Genomic DNA, 16,708 nt, shown 5'->3' with positions numbered 1-16,708 from the left:
AGATAGCTGCATCAATGTAACTGAGATTCACAGTAATGTTTTTTAAATTCTGTAGTTATACTTCACATTTACTGCCTCAACATCCCACAAGGCAACAGTACAGGAAAATGTCAGTTTTGTGAGGTGGCTTAGCACTTCACAAAGCCCACAAAAATCAGGAAAGAGGACAGAGAATGGGCAGAGTTCACCAAAGAAAACATCTATAAAGAGGTGCAGCAAACTGTACCTCAGTGTCTCTGCAGTAATAAAGCTGGGAAAACACTTGTAAGGCTAGGGGCATTATTGCTACCCATCAAATGAGATTTTTACTCAGATCTCCATCAGAACCCATTTAATCTCTCCTGAAGATCTAAGCATCTATTACTGCATTCCCTTTCCCAAGACTTACATGTTTAACACCAGTCATTACTCAGTAGTTCACGCAAACTGTTCACTAGTTTTTATTTCTTTGAGCTGTTATCAAAGAAATTAGCTATGCAACTTTTTCAAGGTTAAAGTAATTTTAAAGTATGCCATGTTTAATTTTTGATAATCACATTCCACTCTGTTTCATTGCAAGACCACAATATTTTAAAGAATCAACATTAAGAATTTATCATGGTCCCCAAAACATCCTTTGACTGGGGGAAAACTGTACCCTCTCCAGTAGCAAGATGCTGTACTCATTCCCTTTTCATTACAGTTTCCATACATCTTTGACACTGAAGGCCAAACCTATGTCCAGTATCAGAGAGAGGATTCCAGTGGGAAATGATGCATCCATCTGCTTACAAAAGGAGTACTAAGAATATATCTGCATGCTTGCTACAAAGCCAGAGATCATTCAGAAAGCAGATGCCATATTAGCATGACATTTACTCACTGTTTTAACGGTAAGACTACCACACTGAGGAAGATAAAGCAAGTGTTTTGAGTTTTATTCCCAGCCTTAAATACATACAAAACCTGTTTTCCGTTCCTTCAGTGCTATTTCCTCACACGTATGTACAGAAGGAGCACAAGCTGATGCATGTTCTAAAAGAACAGAAAACCATGCAAAACTACCTCAGGGTGGGGATTGCCACTGCAGAATTTCTCCCTTGCCAGCAAGGCTCAGCCCCAGTATGCTGCTTTTTCCCCACTGGCTACCCATCCCACCCCATGGGCTACCTCCAACTCATTCACCGGCCTCACAAATACAACTTCAGGCTGCACAGCCCCTTTTCTTTCTGTAATTTTTCTTCTACTTCTTTTTTTCTCAAAGTGCAATCTAAAAGTATAGCAGTGGTGCAACATAAATCTTAAAAGAAAGTACAATATTGTCCTACACTATAAAGAAAATTGTAATTTAAGCCTCTAAAATTTGGCTATCCCTTTATCTCTTCATATCTTACATTACAGGCAAAACTTTGGTGAAACCCTTTTTATGAACTCGCTATTCTGTTTCCCATACAAAGATAAACTTTGAATTCTATCTTTGCTTCCCCTCCCCAAAACTTTAAACACCATTTTGGTTAAACAAACAAACAAAAAACCAAACAAACTGATGAAGAACAACAAAAAATGTCCTTTTTCTAGGACAAACAGCCAAGCTGTTGTTCTATGCAATGTAAAGGGTTAAAGAACATGTAGCTATATCTAAGATTGTAAACAACATTTACCTTCTAAATGCCTGACTTCTAAGCACAAAGAAAGAGGCAGAAGGTATAAAGTATGCACTTAAAGAAGCAACCTACTTTCTAATTTTGCTGTGAAGTAAAGAATATCCTTTTCAAAAATTATACACCATCAGCTTATACAAGAAGTGCTAAAAGAACATAGTTAAAAATCACATTAAGAAAAAACAGCTGCACCTAAAGTGCTGAATGTATTGCAATAATATAATATCAGCTCTTAGCCCGTGACAAGTTCTCTGAGGCATAATTTTTACAGGAAATCCACGAGGCTCACTTTAATGAAAATTATATCCAAGGACAGAATTTCACTCTTAATTCAGGGATAAAATTTAGCCCTTAAATATAAAACTGAGAAGAACACCATGAAGCACAGTGTTCAGGTTCGTTTCTTGTTCCTACACTACTAATCTGAATAGTCCCCAAATTAGGCACGTGCATAACTACCGACAAGATTGAGCCTTACAGTTGTACTAGGTCACAGCACAGATCTCCCTACCTCAGCATGCCATCTCAACAGCTGCTGACCAAGGGTGGCTAAAATGACAGGACAAGCACGTAGCAGAACCTCCCCACAGTGCTGTTTCACCTTTAAGCAATTTGAGGCACAGGGACTTGCGGAATTAAAGGTAGTATTTTTGAATTTGGAAGACAGAGAAAAAATAGATTAAGCAATCCAGCTCCTTCCATACAAATACCCCTGCCTGCAGAATAACTAACTGCATATGTACTAAGTCTGTAAATTCCGATATACTTTCATTTTTAACTCTATAAAAAACAATCTGTAATTGCAGTTTCTATGCACTGAACTGCACCTCTGCAGGCTTTCAACAACACTCATAGTGTTGGATTTAAAAATATACTCTGTAATTGCACTCAGGGTTTACAGCATCAAATGACTAAAAAAACCCCAAAGGAATCCAAAGAGCACTTACCTAATTTGGATGTCATATACTGTATATAAATTATATTCTTTCTTAATCAAGCCTTAAAAAGCAAACTCTATAAATAATATTGTGCCGTAATATTGACATCTGAAAGCCTATTTCATAAAAGTAGAAGTGAGCTTGGTTGGACATTTTTTGGTATTTTCAAAGGTATCAAAATCTCTACTACATTCTCATTGGGTACAACAATCATCAGTAAATTTTAGATTCACCTCTCCCAATGTATTGTATATTGAAAAAAAAAAGAGAAAGAAAAAAAAAGAAAATGCTAACAGCACCACAGCAAAACTTGCTATTGTATAATGAAAACAATGCTTTTTCCACCTCTCTCTGCAGTTACATTCTGAATCTGTCATACAAACAGCACATAGACTAATCATTCTTTGTGTAGAGACCAAAAAAGAGTAGGTTGAAAGGAAGGCAGAGAAAATAAGGTAATAGGTATTAATATATGTATCAATAACAATAGCTTGAAGTCTGCAGTTAGGGGCTACTGAAAACAAATGATGAATTTTCTAGTATGAGTGACCAGTAAAAGAAATAAAGGCTTTTTTGTTTTGAGTTTTTTTAGTTGTTTCTTGTTTTCAGCATGAACTTGGGGGTGGCGGAAAGGAGGGGTGGTGAGGAACAAATAAAGTATCGAGACCTGTATTTACCTGGACAATAGTTTAGGAATAGCAAAAATGAACTACACACCATTTACTACAACCACAGATGTGGCCTATTTTTTCCAAAGACAGATGCATCTCTCAAACTAAAAGAAGTTTAAATACAAATGGAATGCTTTACAACGATTTCATTTTCTATTTTGTCTAAGGCATCCATTGAAGAATGCATTATATCTCCAAAGCTTTGGAGTCTTCTTGTTTATTTTAATGACTGTAGCTTCATACCTAGAGCAACCTGTACTCAGATAAAGAGACCCAGGCATCCACACCAAAAATCAATGTCCATCAAGTTCTTACAATGGTCATTCTTGATCTGTTACCATATTTGCTATTCAGCCATATATACTAGTTGCCCACTGTAACGTGAAAATACAAGCTCACAGTAGAGACAGAGGTGAACGTGAAATTCCACTAAGACTGTATTAGTCTCACCAAATTCCCATTGTAGCTGGTTCCATCTTGGCCCATTGTTTAAATGAACCTGTTGCTACCATCTTCCAGTGACGAAAACCAAACATGCCATACAGAAGAGACAGACAGAAAACAAGGGAAAGGAGAAAAGCATGAACAAGAGGTGAGAAACACAGTTAAATAATATATATACAACCTTTATCCAAAGCTTCCTAATCTACCAAAGACCAGTGCTGAAATTAACCTGGCCCTGCGAGCAAAACATGCTAAAAGCATGCTCACACAAGCAGCTCAAATCACAAAGGTGAAAACCATCCGTAAAGATGATGATTAACAGTTGGGGAAGTTAAGAGTTTAAGATCTTCACTGCTTTGTCTGCAGTCAGAAAGGGGTCTATCAGTTGTCCTGGAGTACAAATGTAACCCAACTACTAAAGTTTTTTTTATTATTATTATTAAATAAATGAACAAAAATGTGCCATTATGCATAGTCACAGCCCTCTTTTGATATTTCCCATGTTAAAATGTCAGAAGAAAAAGATAAGGAATATCTTATTACAAAGAAGTCTTACACCATGAACGAATACAGTAAATTTGAACTAGTAAAGTATTAATTAGTCTAGTCAGGTAGAATCGTTACCAGTAAACACTGCCCGCTCCAAATAACTATCCACTGACACTCCAGGTTTTATGTGATCTTACACAGCCCTGAATATTCAATGTGAGGGAACAGAAAGCAATGATCAATAAGCCACTAACATAGTTGTACCCAGAAACACCATGGGCAGACTCCGGATGAAAATATCCTGGACTTTTATGCTGAGTTTATGAACTTAATTTAGACTGAGGTGCCAATATACTTTTTTTAAGCAATCATTTGCAAGTAACACAGAGTTAACTAAACTCAACTCTTTTTTACTTAAAGTGGGAACATTATGAAATTTCTTTCACTAAAACTCCACAGTCACAAACCTACTGTTCCTCTTCATGGCAGCATACTGCACTGGTCCAGTACCTACTCTGCTTTTTCCCGTAAAAATTGTGAACTTTTTCCTTCTGCCAAGCGTTATCATACCACTTCTAATAAAACAGATATATAAAATAAATAAATGATACATTACAATAAAAGGTATATCAAAGAAATGGGCAAGGAGAAAGAAAAGGATTTCATTTAAACTGGGGCAATATAGATTACAGATTCAATTTTCTACAAAATGACCTTAATAGGATGCTCAGAGTTTCATAGTATAACTAAAATTAGGCAGTTCTCGGGACAAATATGAGCATTAGGGTGGTATATCTATGATATTTCAATAACTGTCAGAAGATACTGCTTCTAACAAATTTATTAAACGTTTGCACAGTATCTGACATAGTCTTAATTTCAAATTAATTAAAAATAAGCAATGTCATACAAAAAACAGATATACTTGCAACTATAAGAAATAATACCTTACTATGGTTTATAAGGGAAAAGCAGAAAGTTTCCCATGGCTTATTTCCTCTCCTTTTAGGCAAGGAAATATTCATCTAATCCAAAGGAACACCACCACCTTAGCTAAACACAATCAAACACAACTTCTGCCAGTGTTGTTGTATTACTGATAAATACCTGTCATCATCTGCTCACCCCACTTCCCTTCTAAATTAGTCACCATATACTTAACCGCAGCTGAGATCTCCAGCTAAGATTTCACCTACTGCAAAGATGAACGTTGGGTATAAACACAGCTCTTGGGAGGTGAGGGAATCTGTGCAGCCAGACTACAGGAAAAAAAAATGTCTTTACATGGTTACAGCCATCTGCTTTTTACCGCTTACTCAGACCAAAGCAGCAAGCAAGTTCAGGTCATTTCCTGACTGGTACAGCAAGTTACAGCAAGATACACATTCTATTAATTTTTAATTGCATTGCTTGTAGTCTGAAAGCCCAAAAGGGGAGAGGATCTTTTTTTAAAAATAAATAAATAAATAAATAAATAAAGGAGGACACTGAAACTGCTTACCTCACTCAGCTCCGCAGGGGAGTCATTTCCATATTTCATAGCAACTCCAGAATTCATGATTAGACTTTTTAGGGCTTGACGATTTTTACAGATTTTAATGCTTCCAAGCTTTGTTTAACAGATTCAATACTTCTTTCTTCTCCAAGATTTCTGTCTTGCACATTTTTCTCTAGACAGCCATTTTCACTCCACATTTATACAGTTCAAATTAATGATGCAAGATCTTCTGAAAGAGCCAAATTAGTTTTCTCTTCACAGACAACCCATTGCTGCAAAAAACTCGTTAACACCGTAGAGTGCTTGGAGAATGCAGGGAAAGTACTGCTTGCCGGATGGCTCTCCTAGTACATCTGTAAGTTTTGCTTCATCTCTTCCGTCCGTTTTATGCTGCCCTTTTCCCCAACTCTGTTTGGGGGCATCTCCGAAAGCTGTTTAATGTACTCAGAACAATTTGATGACCTTCATACAAGCTCACAATGAAAATACGACAACAGCGCTGCAAAGATCTTCTGTGTTGGGGGAGAAAGAAGGCACAAGAGAAGAAACCCCCGCCTCCAGAGACAAACCAATCCTGCACTTCACGCTAAAGTTTCCCCTGCCAGTGAGCCTGGAGTTTAAGTGGTTTATGATCAAACACAGCTGTCTTGCTGCTGGCTAAAGGGTGCATGGAAGGGGCGGTACTAAAAGGAGAGTGCAAGTGGGAGGGAGAGAGCTACAGAGAGTTCATTTTGGAATTGCAGGCATCTTTTCCAGCTTTCTGTATACTAATTCCTATACTCAAAATTATAAAGATAAGTAAGTAACAGGAAAAGCCACCTGGATAACAGTAAGTTGGATTCATATTATCCTATTCCCTTGTGCAATTAAGTAAGGAGATTTGTGGAGGTGGGGCAAGATTGTAATGATTTCAAAAAGGTCACAGTAAGCCCAAAAGCACCCTTGGAAAGCCACAGATTTTGCATAGCACACTGATGTTTTACAAAATGGGAAGACGCTACCAGAATAAAGGGAAAAGAATATTTGATTTCAACACCCAACTAAAAATCCAGAAAAATCCTTAATGCAATAGATTTGTGGACACGTTGTGCTCATTCCAAAAAGAAACTCCTTTTCCTCACCACCAATCCCACAAAATATAGTGGTAGCTCTATATGCTTTGTGCTGCAGGGTTATGATATACTTCTGGAGTTAGAAATTGGGAATACCACACACTGTAGCCAAAATTTACATGATTATCTTGGTTTAATACAATGCTTTACCACAGCATCAAATCCTGCTAAGTTTTTTTTTTTTTTTTTTTTTTTTTTTTTTAATGAGAAACAGAAATAAATGCTATATAAACCATGGTAATTCCTCACACCTCAGCAAACATTTATGTGGCAAACAATGCTCTCCAAGAGTAATGCTTTGAAAATAATCCTGCTATTTTTTTTCTTTTCTATTAATCATACTAATCACAGATGTATACCAGTATGCAGATAAAAATAATTCATCCAAATGACAATACAGAAAATAGATTAAGAACAAGGACCACTGTCCATCAACTTCTTATACTGAAAGGCACTAGTACTGCTTTCTCAGTCTGAGCCTGAGGCCCCAAGTCCTTCCTCAGTACCAGAATCACAAACTACAGCTCTCCTTCCAAATCAGGGTGTAAGGAGAAATGCCACAGTTTCTGCATGCATTTTTAACTTCCATCCTCCAGCTCTATTTTCCAGCCTTTTCTTTCTCTTTTCTGTATTTTTTCTATTATCTAAGTTGCTTTCCTGTTTGGTTTTTCTTTTTTCTTTTCTTTTTTGGAGGGGGATTTCCCATTCTTTTTCATGTCTACCTACATTGCCTCCATCTTTCAGGATTTTCTTCCTGGAGAGCATCTGCCCAGTCTCACCTTTACAATCAGTCCTGTCTGCATATTCAGTTGCTTCCCTGTAATCTTTCTTATTCATCTGCTTTGTTCCCAACATAGGTTCACATTTAACTTTCCCTCAAATACCAGCAACAGGCTGCACTGCTCTCTTGTGGCAGATTGCTGTTGTCTCAGCCAAAAGAAACAGCACAGGGCAAACAGCAAAACCTGCCTCCAGGTGGTAGGGAGCCATGATGATGTAGTCCTGCAGACCACAGATGGCAATATGGAACAGTGTAATTTTGGAACAAAGTAGTTTTGCACATTTGCTTTGCTGTGCATTACAATGTGATTAGTGGAGCATTATTCCTAGAAACACAGTGACTTACCTTATGAAGTTACTTAATAGTGACTTACCTCCTTTCTCAAAAATGAGGAAAAACAACTTTGGTTCAAAACCTGCTGCAGCTGACATGATACACTTGAAAATACTTTATCTTTTCCAGGTTTCACCTTCCTAAATGGGACAGTGACAAACTTCTTGCATGCTAAGTCAGCATCTCTATCAGCTCCTTATATGTCTGGTCTCATCTCTGTCCAATTCTGGCACATGCAACACAGGTTCTCCAGCACACAGATGAGCCCTAGAATTGCTTAAGAATAAAGTTCTAAGGTTTTCTTTTTTAAATAATTTTGTATTAATTATGATTCTAAAATTTCCCATATTATAGATCAAAAATGACAAATAGTTCCTACCTGGCTAAAAACAAGCACTCAGGTTTTGATTCACCTTCCTCACTCGCCACTGCTGTGACCTCCTGGCAGACTAGCCAATGGACAGACAGGGCACATGACACTGCATGGACACCCAAGCATAAGGGTGCAGGACACCTGGCAATCTGAACTAGCTCCACACAGTACTGCACCCATATCTTACACAGGATTTTGTTTTGTTCCTTTCCAAGTCTAAACACTAACATGATAGACAGTCATTGACCGCAGAACAAAAGCAAAATTTGTGTTATTTCAGATGTACACAAGAACATAGGAGGTACATGCAGATACTATCAGAGCAATACTTATTTTAAATTTAAAATGAGTTGCAACTGACTTGCAAATTAATGAAACAGTTAATCCAAACAGGGATGAAAAACTGTTTCACCTTAATCCCAGTTAAGTCCATTACAACTGCTGCATGCTCACACCAGGCACGCACATTTCTGAATTGAAAGCACCCACCATTATCTTTAACCAACCCACAGATACTGCCACTGTCAGCTTCCACTTAGGTTAAAGTCCTTAGAAACTCCTGAATTAATTCTTCTGGAGCGATAAAGAGTAGTTTTTACCGATTCATGGATTTCTATTTTGGATACTTTCGCATGAATCCCCACATGCATCGATATTTCTGAGAGTCTACAGACTCACCTGTTCTTGCTGATCAGTGGGTCTGCTCTAGTTTTAAACAGCTAGAAAACACCCTTAACAGGATACATATTCAGATAAACTGGTAGCAAGGCTCATCTTAATTACAAGAGGCATTTGTTTTTCCCATCATGAAATGAGAATCTGATACTTGATTTGTGAACACTTCTTCAATGTAGTTAGCTAAGACTAAATGTAATCACACCTGTAAAATTATAATCATTGTACGAAAAATTTTAAATCATGACTCAAACCATCTGAACTTCTTCTGAATAACATTAAGATTTAGATCTTGCTCCTCTGTGAAATTTATCTAACATTTCTCCAGTTTCACTTATTAACTCAGTAAGAATTGTATCATATCATGGAATTAAATTCCCAGAGAGATCTGACCAACTGTCTCTAGGCAGTTTCACTGTTTTCAAATACACTAAGTGATCTAATACAGTATTGGGGTACTAAGAACTTTTTTGAAGCCCAAGTGCATTTTTCCACTGGCTTGTGCCACAGGCACCCTTCAAGGAAAACAACGAAAAATCTTGAGAATGCCAATTCAGTACTGCCAGAAAGGAGAGCCTTGAGATCCAGACAGAAAGAGCTGCGTATAAGGCTCAGTTCCTATCCATTTCTGTTTGGCTGCTAACTGTTCATTTACTCTCTCCCTGACTCAGTTCCTCATCTAAGGTAATCATACTCCCTTGCTCTCAACCTTGTCTCTGCCTTCTTTATTTAGCCTCTACGGCCTTTGGGGGTGGAATCTCTGAATAGGTACTTGTACACTTCTTAGCCGAAGAGGGCCTAGTCTCAGTGGATGCCTCTGCCTGTATTTCCATAACATAAACAAGACTGACAAACTGGATAAACCTGACTGTCATGGAGGCGGACAGAAAAAGTATACACCAAACATATGCAGTCAAGACTGGGCTGAGCTTCCAGCCAGCCTCAGTGCATTCTGACCAGTTAGCGCTCTCTGCACCTCTAAAGCACTTGTGCTGCATGTTGCCTGTAGGTACGTGCATTTGCATTGACAGATTCTTCCTCAGAGCAGCTCAGAATCATCCAGTAATGACTGTTAGTGTGGCAAGTTTGCTCAATGTGGATCTAATAATCTGATGGCCACTCTATTCCATTTCTTTACTGTTTTTTTTTTTAACTTATGTTAAAAGAGTCATTGAAAAGTATCAGATATTTACTGAGGAGTCTATCTTTTGGTTGTCTCTGGATAATCATTCAGCAAGGTTTACTCTTATCAGCTGGCATAACACCATTCTTTTGGGATAAGATGCAACTTTGCTGCCCTTTTCACCTTTACTTTTGAAAGTCCCATAGAATATGGAATAAACTTAGCACTGTAGAAATTTTACAAGGCCTCTCCCTCATAATACCTCTCAGTAATTACAACACACTATTTCCTAACAGTTACTGGAGCAGGTGTGACAATCACCATGCATGAGTTTTCCATCAGTCTTATTTTGACAGTTGCAGAGTGAAAACTACACCACAAAAGCAGCTATCTGTTAAATATGTATATATCACATTCTTCAGTCTATAGCATGTGCCATTCCCTGGCAAGCAATTTCACTCTGCATTCAACATGAATGACTGGCTGATCACAATTCTAGTACGTATAAAATAAGGCATTTTTGGTTTGTTCTGTTCAGTTAGCTTTGTCATGGAAACGTCACTAACTGAAGTCTATTAAGCACTTAATTCGTGCTTGTTTATTTCAACATTATCTCTGCAGTTAGAATAGCACCATGCACAGTCTCACATGCAAATAAGTTACCCCCTCAAATATCACAAATATACTATACACAACTAGAGGACAACACATTCTTGTTCTCCCTTTGGCACAAAACACACAGGTGTAGTGCCAGGGTCTGCATTTCCACGGACAAAGTACTAGCACTCAGAAGCTTAACATGATGGCTAAACTTGTACGTGGAAATTCCATACAATACTTGGATAATGTTTCCAGACGGTTCTTTATTCAATAGCACTAATGCACTGTGATTTAAAAAGGAGAGGTTGAGAAGGACAGTTGCTTCTTCTTGATGCAAACTGTTCTCATTAATGCTACTAAAGGTTATGCACCTAGGCTGAGAGAAAAGAAGTCCAGCTCATTTGAAACAACTGCAAGTAACCTTATACTGAAGAACGAACAACTCATTCTGAAAAACACAAGTTCTCTTCTTTCCTTCCATCTTGATTAGTCTAAAACAGATAACATGCCTACAATAATGGAATTTCCAAATAGCACTTCAATCAGCTACTCTCACCCCTTCACCTTTCTCCAAATACTTAATCCACTTAAAATGTCACATCCTTGACCTGACCAGTCTCCTTGGAAGTTTGCATTTGATCCCTCTTTCCATCCTCCATTATTTTATGCCACCAAGCTGTCAACCAACCACTCTCATTTTCTGTCATTTCATCCACAGCCATCACATTCACTGAGATTCCATCTGACCCCACTGAGCCTTAAACACAGGGTCAGAATGGGAAAAGGACCAAGGAGCCAATGTGCGCCTGTTATTCATGAGACTCATCTGAGAGGACAACAGGGAGAGATAGTAGCAATTTCTAAATTTCTTCTGTCTTGCAGCCACCTAATTATCATCACTGCTCATTTGCTCCTTGCTTACAAACACAAATGAAGCCAGTCTGTAAACTACAGTTCAGCTCGTCGTATTTCTGCTTAGCTTCCCTTCAACATCCAGTATCCCTCCACTTACTCACCACACGGTAAATTCACTCAATTTTTTCCCATCCTCTAGAACCTTGGTACTCATATTCCCATTTAACTCACCTAGAAATAGCCCTGCAGTTTTGCATACTTATTGCACGAAAAGTAAGACCATTCTTAGCAATATGTCCTAGCTTAAAGATATCTACTTTCCCACTTTATCAGAAATTGTATCCCTTCATCAGCCACAAACTGAATTTCTTTCAAAACTTCTCACTTGTTTAAATAAGATTTGCCAGGACTCCTCCTCTACGTCTCCTGTTTTTCCCAGTACCAGATAGTGAGATGTCCTCATATGCATCCTCTCCTCGTTCCTAAACTCCTATTTTTGCATTTCTCCTTCAAAGCTTTTGTCTCCTCCCGTATTTCCAGTTCCAGTCTAAATTCCACAGTCATGCTCTGGTTTCTGCAAACATTCAGCAATCCAACTCCTCTGCTGCTCATTTCTCTTTTACCCCTAAACTCTTCAAGCCATCTATGTGCTGTCAATCTAATTGTTTTGTCTTATCAAAAAAAATTTCCCTCCATTCTGACTCCCATTACTACTAACATATCAATCTAACACTTCCCTGAGCTGGATCAGTGACCACATAAATGACAGTGGTGACACAAAGAAGGTGGAAGAGAACCTGGCCCCCTGGTTTACATCAGGGCTATACATAGTCTCTTCTCCCCTCCATCCATCCAAACATCAACATTTCAACAGCTGTGCTCAATATCACTGCAGAATATTTAAAAGATGAATTGACAGATACTTTCTGACTACATATATTTACATACGTGTGTATAAAATATATTTTAAGGTTTATATTTACATACATGTGTGTGTATAAAATATATTTTAAGGTTATATTTTAATATAATTTTTAGTATTTGTTACATGTATATAAAATACATTACAACATACAGATTCACTTAGACTGAAGTGTTTTTTATGAAGTATTTTATATCAGATGAATTTTGCCGAGTACAAGGCAAGTGTCTAACAGAACCCTACTTGAAAATTTGGCAAGTTGCTGACAGATATGACCTAAAATCAGTATCCTCCAAGATTTTTTGCTGGCATAAGTATTTAAATAAATAGTGTGTCAATTTCTCTGAGTACTTACACGGTTTGGGGAGCTTTCAGTTTGGCAGAAAGTCAAACAAGCATTACTTCAACCATACTATAAGCTAAAATGATATTTAATAAAACCTCTGCTGAATTTTGAACCCTAGTTTTCAGCCAGAACTATTTTACCATCAACAACTTCAAGTTTTTTACAACTGAATTCCTACTCCTCTCATCTGAATTTGTTTTTACTTGCTATCTTCTTTGGATGAAGAGTTCAGTGGCTACTTACGAAGGTCTGTCAAGTTAGTCTTTGTGTCATTTCTCAGCTTCCTACATATTCAGTATCTAGTAAATACCTGTATTTCTTTGTTTTTCTAAGGTCTCGCCTTTCTCTCTCCCCAGATGGCTAAACTTAAATTCCAAGCTCTGTATTCTAAACCCTGCATCTGATCTATGAAATGCTGTTTCCTGCCCATCCAGCTGCACTCTTTCACCTTTTGAATTTTCCCAGTGACTCTTTTCCTAAGCATTTTCCCACATTCAAGCTTCTCGTAACAATCTTCGAGGCTACCTTACTTCACAACTACAAGAGATAATGTTGAAATTTCTACTTTGCGCTTCAAATTTGACAGTTTCATTTTATATTGGGAGGGATAGGGAACAATCCTGCTTCATCATTTACAAAATCTCTGACTTTCTTGTATGGTCTGTTTGTTCTACAACCTGAGATCTGCTTACAGTTTTCTCATACCACTCACGTTCATGAAAATACCACTTCTGAGCAGGATTACAAAGCTAAACTCTTCTTTACTTTCAGGCCTCATCTTAACAGCCACTTGCTTCATTCAGTTTAAAAATGACTTGCTAAATATTACTAGTATTTAGTTACTCAAATAAGGGCCTATCTATAAACTAAAACAAAGGAAATAACTCCATCCAATAACCTCCTTTTTTTAAAAAAAATGGTTGTTCTATCATTAAGACAGAAGACCTTTTATCAGTATGAAGAAACACCTGTCATCCTTGTGAGTCCTACAAAAACAAGATGTTTTCTCTTTTTCTGCAATGCATGCTAGACAATCAATATTCACGTAAAAATTAGATTCAACCAATAATAGGCACTTACCATCTCTTTAAAAATGCATAGGGCAGAGAAATTCAATGTCTTTTTCTCCAGTCACTTTCCTAAAATTATAGCTTCAAGTAGATAAAGTAATAGGAAATTCAGCGTAGGAAATTAGAGCTGGCTATTTAGCTTAAGGGTACAGACCTTGCTTGGGTACACCAGTCGGGTTCATATTTCATTATGAATTCTTCACAGAACAGAAATTGTCTTTCCTAAAATTCAAATAGCTTATTTTTATGGCTTCCTACCATGACAAAAAGCAGAGTTTTTCTCTGTTTTTGCAATATTTTGCAATATACTGCAACACAGCTATTATTATAATCTGTCTCCCAGCTGCAAAGGGACATTATGCTTTTCTAGTCCAAAATGAAGTAATCATGCTGAAACATTTCTTCACAAAGTGTAGAAAGAGGGAGAGCTAGAGAGCACATGTGCAGAACTGCTCACCTACCATTCTCTCTGCACCAGCACCAAAACAGATCCCCAAACAGCTGTGCTGCCAACCATACGCTCATTAAAAAAAATACCAAACATGAAGAGCTGGGAGTTTGGATGGTGGCAGCATTCTGAATTGGCTCAGCTTAGTGCCCCAGGCCTGACAGTGGCAGAGAGATGATTCCAGAGAGCAGGAGCCTCTTGACTAATTTAATCATGGCACTGATAGGCATTTATGGAAATCTGCCTTGTCTCACTTGGCTGGTAGGATAATGGTTGGCTATTCCATTATAACAGAACTAGCAATGACTTGGAAAACACCAAGAGTCCATCTTTTATTGTTCACAGTGGAAATATTTTCACTTTCTTCTCACAAAACGTAAACAAAACATGAAAGTTTACTATGTGTACAAAAGGGGAGGAGAAGAAAGTCTTATGATCTTTTTAATAGATGAGGATTCACAGAAACTCAACATTGCCAACTGCAGCAATGTCAGGTTAAAAGAGAAATTCCCTTGACTAACGCTACAAGGTAATCTTTTTGGCACATGGGAATCCAGGAGGTTAATGCTGCTACAACAGACTGATCCTTGGCCTTAGATGTAGCCTTCCACTGCCAAGCAAGACACAATATTAATACTATATTCTACATAGCTGTGTGCAGTGGCACTGGCCCAACATACCAAGTGAACTGCTCTTCATTTCAGACAAATGAAGAAAAACCTGTGGAAAAATAAAAAGAACCGAACATCTGCATCAGTCAGAGCTCTCCCCTTAACTAGAACAAACAAAATGAGATCCATAAAGCCAGCTTCTTAAGCAGTGAACAAAGTTGGGGGCAGAGACTAAAATCCTTGCAATTAAGTTAAATTAAAAGTTAAGAAATTTGCTCCCTAGACCTTCAGCGTACCTACATATGCTTATTCACAGCCTCTTTCCTATAGCATCCAATTGCCCCACACCACTTATCAACACCAATTACAACTGCAGAGATGGTTCAAAACTCATCATTCTGTATACTCCACCATTGTTACGTGCTTGTAATGGATACTGCTTGACTGTAACATAAAAGATCCAATTAAAAGCCTCAGTCAAGAACACCTATTAAAAGGCTGTCTGAACAAATGTGCACCGTGGTGACACCTGTCACTTAGTGCTCTGATCATCTGCAGACAGATAGTAATAAGATTCTCAAAAAAAAAAAAAAAAGAAAAAACAGCACAGAGTTGTTGGAGGGGGGCGATACAGTAATAATTTACCACAGAGAAAGAAATAGTGTCAATATGCTACTGAAGGGAGTTTTCTTGGAAGTTTGTTATTTTCCTCTTGTTCATTTTATTTCAGTTATGATGTAGTAAGCGCAAAGAACAGAAAAACTATGGTTCACACAACATTGATGAGTCCTGGCAGATCTAATCTAAAACTTCTGCTTTTAACTTATAGGAGAGAAATGAATAAACTGAGCACTATTAGAGGAATATTAAAGCCAAGATCACATAAATATAATGCATAATCTTATTACATCTGATGCCTGCTTCACATAAACTCCATTACAATGCTGGCTTGAAATCTAAGATGGAAACAGCTTCCCAGAACCCCAAACATACAAGTGTCAAACAAAACCATCTTTATGCCTGCTTTCTGACACACCACGCCTGTTGAATCTATATTCCCATAACCAGTTTTCTGTTTAATGGAATCCTTACATTCTATTTTAAGTCTGGCAGAATGGAAACGATGCCTAGCATGGAAGCAAAGGCACAAAAGATAAGTTATCTTGAGCACAAATTTTTTACACAGAGTAGGCTCTGTTGTCCAGACTACTAGAATCAAATTCAACTTCAGGCCTTTCTATCTAGTAGGTTTCCAGTTGAAAAATCATTAACTTACACTTTTACAGTAATAGCTCATATTGACATGAAATAGAAATTGTAGTAACAGTTTCACGTAGCCCATGGAAAACAAATAAATGTAGAGGGAGGAGGGGAAGAGACCAGGTTCCAGCAGTTTACCGTAACAGAGTGCACTGGTTCCTCAATGTGAAACAGAACAGAAGATTCCTCAACAAAATGATTTGGGAAAAATCAATCTGTACACTAGTAACTGAATTCTGTCTTATCCTACAGAACAGAGATAGAGACAGAGATGGAGAGAAGGAACAAGGGACTTTACCAGAAAAGAACCTACAAATATTTCTGAGGTATAAAATCATAAAAACCTAAGAAATGAAATGAGAAACTAACAGTACGTTCTCATTAGCAAAGACACCAAACAAAAGTAACCTGCAAACTAACCATTCAATTACCTTTCACAGTACACATCTGACTTTCAACGTTTTTGGCACTTCTCGTAAAAAATACTTTCCCAAAAGACGTACATGTGTGATTCAATAA

At 37.6% G+C, this 16,708-nt stretch overlaps 1 protein-coding gene across 5 annotated transcripts in view; it reads right to left on the bottom strand.

Moving 5' to 3' along the window:
* The window catches only part of MCC (MCC regulator of WNT signaling pathway), a 198,963-nt gene that overhangs the window by 145,309 nt on the left and 36,946 nt on the right, over nucleotides 1-16,708 (bottom strand). The window contains exons 1-2 of one of the 5 annotated variants that reach the window (XM_062599022.1): nucleotides 5,684-5,754; nucleotides 3,700-3,761 (exon numbers count right to left, since the gene is read on the bottom strand). The exons of 3 other annotated variants lie outside the window; for them this stretch is intronic. In XM_062599022.1, coding sequence (XP_062455006.1) covers nucleotides 3,700-3,735 — 36 coding nt within the window. In that variant the 5' untranslated portion in view covers nucleotides 3,736-3,761; nucleotides 5,684-5,754. Of the gene's footprint in view, nucleotides 1-3,699; nucleotides 3,762-5,683; nucleotides 6,318-16,708 lie in introns of those variants that run through there. One more of the 5 variants, XM_062599021.1, reaches the window with a different exon arrangement.

The sequence above is a fragment of the Rhea pennata genome, chromosome Z (assembly GCF_028389875.1).
Source record: "Rhea pennata isolate bPtePen1 chromosome Z, bPtePen1.pri, whole genome shotgun sequence".
NCBI lineage: Eukaryota > Metazoa > Chordata > Aves > Rheiformes > Rheidae > Rhea > Rhea pennata.
Note: the sequence above shows the minus strand (reverse complement) of the source record. Positions and strands in the feature narration are given on the sequence as shown.